Consider the following 2500-nt stretch of genomic DNA (forward strand, 5'->3'; position numbering starts at 1 on the left):
AGAAACACGTGATATGACGGTGTGATGTTTTTTTTAACTGATGGCAAGAAAGTTGGAAATTCAAAACACCCTTGATTCACCCCTACTATAAAAAATATAAATATTAAATATACAAAAACACTATTTTTTTTGCGTATCATATGTACGTAAAAAATGCGTCTGATATGCACGCCAAACACGTGCGTGTCATATATACGCCAAAGTCCATTTTTGCGTATCAACACCACGAGTTATATTCGGCCTACTGTTTTCAAGCGTTGGTATTTCTATACACATCATCATATCATGTTTATGCTAAAAAGATACGCAGTTGATAGATTACATCGTTCACTCGCCATGCAATTAGGTGAGTAAAATGAAAAAGCGCGACGTATGCCAGCCATCTCAAAAGCCGACGATACGAGGACATGACTCATGTCGCCCGACGCCACCGCGCACGCAGCACGACCGCATCGCCTCCGGCGCACACCGTAACCCGAGCCGAGGACGAAGCATGTGACGAGCGGAGCAGGGCTAATGCAGATGCATGCAGAAAACCAATGCATGCGTGCGGAGAAAGCCTGCGGTCTGTGCACGTCTCTCTCTCTCTCTCTCTCTCTCTGTCCGTCAGAGGCGCGCGCGGGCTGCGGTCGGACTCGGGTTTCACGTGCAGGACATGCTCGCGTGCGGTTCTCACCTACTGGCGTCCTGGAGGCTGCGCAGCCCATGCTCCGCGGGAAAGTCAGGCGGCCGGAGAGACCAAACGCGAGCGGCGAACGGATCCGAGCCGCGTGCATGCTAAGAGCTCGCGCAGACTTCTCCCCATCTCTCCTCTCGCGCGCGCTGCTCCCTCAACTCCTGAAGACACCCGGCTGGACGCGTTTGGTTTAAGCCGCCGTGCTTCACGTGGCTTACAGCCCAAGGACTACATTGCATTCCTGCATACACCAAAAACGACGCATATACAGCGTTTTCCTTACACACACACACACACACACGCGCGCGCGCCAAACAATGACAGACTAAATATTGGTTCTTCTTCATTGTATTGCAATGTTGTGCTCCATGCACAAATATGGACTAGGTTGCGCTTCTGCAAACACTAAAAACAACTACCACAAATACACAGACTAAACCAGTGCTATAGCCCCAAATGAAAAGAGCTTCAACTGGTGCTAAACCAACCGTTTTCTGCGAAAAACCAACTAGACCAGACCAAAGCATCAGCTCTTCCAGATGCACATGCTCTCCATTTCCGCAAACAAGTTGTTCGGCCCCAAAAATAGACACTAAACCAGCGTTCCTCCAAACGCAAACGGAATAAACAGGTGATTGCAGAACAAAACAGTTCTTTAAACACAAATGCACCATTGCTCCAAATATATGGACTAAGTTGGCGTTCTTCCTTTAAAATACGAGCTAAAACAACCGTTTTCCAGTTGAGAACCAATCAAACTGTTGCTCCCAACCAAAAGCGCGCTACAAACGCCACAAATATACAGACCAAACCAGCTTTTTTTACTCTCAAATACGAATTCCAAGCTGTTCGGTGACATTTATACACGCCAGACCAGACGCGGACGAACTGAACCAAGCGTTCAATAAAAACGAAACACTTCAAAAGGACGCTCGAGAACATCTGCAGAGGTTTCCTCAAACACAGAGGATCCAACCACAGCTGAGAGAGACTGCTGCTCTCCACACGAACTCCCGAATCGTCTAAACAAGTTCTCCAGATCACAATAACTAACTAAACCGTACTGTAAATATGCATTACACTATATTAAACCCGTTTGCCACTAAACACTCAAACCTCTCCCGAAGGCTGAACCGCTGACAAATGAGAACAAAAGTACCTTTTCTCACTCTATAGACTAGTCTTTCTTACAGACACATGTGAAGTAAACAAGCTTTTCCCTAAACCCTTCGGATTCAGACACACAGAGCCAAATTTTACTGTAACTTTCAGACTGAACTTTAATACTGACCTCTGGAGTCATAATCAAAAATGCTAAAAAAAAAAGTGCTAAAAATCATTGGGATGTCAAGCGAATGCAGTGTTTCTTGAAAATACTTTGCACATTTCTTACCATAAATACATCAAAATTTTGGTTTAGTAGCATGCATCGCCAAGAACTTCATTCGGACAACTTTCCTCAATTTTTCGTTGATCGCATCCCGAACCAAACATCGCCCTGCTCTAACAAACCACGCATCAATAGAAACGTTCATCTTTTTGTCATATATAAAAATAAACTGGCCCTTGTGGTCCCGGCTCCCATCTCCCAGGGCACGCAAAGCAGCTGTTCTCCACAGACTAAACATTTTTCAGAGCTAGAAAAGCACTAGATTGTGACTCCGCGCAGAAACGCTCGATGGTTCTGATCGATTCCCAACCAGTCTGGCGTTGCTCGGCGGATCTGACCTCTAGATGACGCGGGGCGGGTGGACAGCGTCGCTCTGCTCGCATCGGCGTCTCCCGCGGCTCGGTTCCGTTCACAGCCCCGGTAAGCTCGAGCGC

At 46.9% G+C, this 2500-nt stretch overlaps 1 protein-coding gene across 4 annotated transcripts in view; it reads right to left on the reverse strand.

The window, feature by feature from the left end:
- zgc:165508 (uncharacterized protein LOC100101652 homolog) overlaps positions 1 to 2500 on the reverse strand; it is a 26362-nt gene that overhangs the window by 23823 nt on the left and 39 nt on the right. For 2 of the 4 annotated variants that reach the window (XM_043230465.1, XM_043230468.1), the window contains exon 1: positions 2405 to 2500. This exon is cut by the window's right edge and continues 39 nt beyond it. In XM_043230465.1, the coding sequence (XP_043086400.1) occupies positions 2405 to 2449 (45 nt within the window). In that variant the 5' untranslated portion in view covers positions 2450 to 2500. Of the gene's footprint in view, positions 1 to 676; positions 916 to 2404 lie in introns of those variants that run through there. The other 2 variants (XM_043230467.1, XM_043230463.1) reach the window with 1 other exon arrangement.

Source organism: Puntigrus tetrazona, unplaced genomic scaffold, assembly GCF_018831695.1.
Source record: "Puntigrus tetrazona isolate hp1 unplaced genomic scaffold, ASM1883169v1 S000000151, whole genome shotgun sequence".
NCBI classification, from domain to species: domain Eukaryota; kingdom Metazoa; phylum Chordata; class Actinopteri; order Cypriniformes; family Cyprinidae; genus Puntigrus; species Puntigrus tetrazona.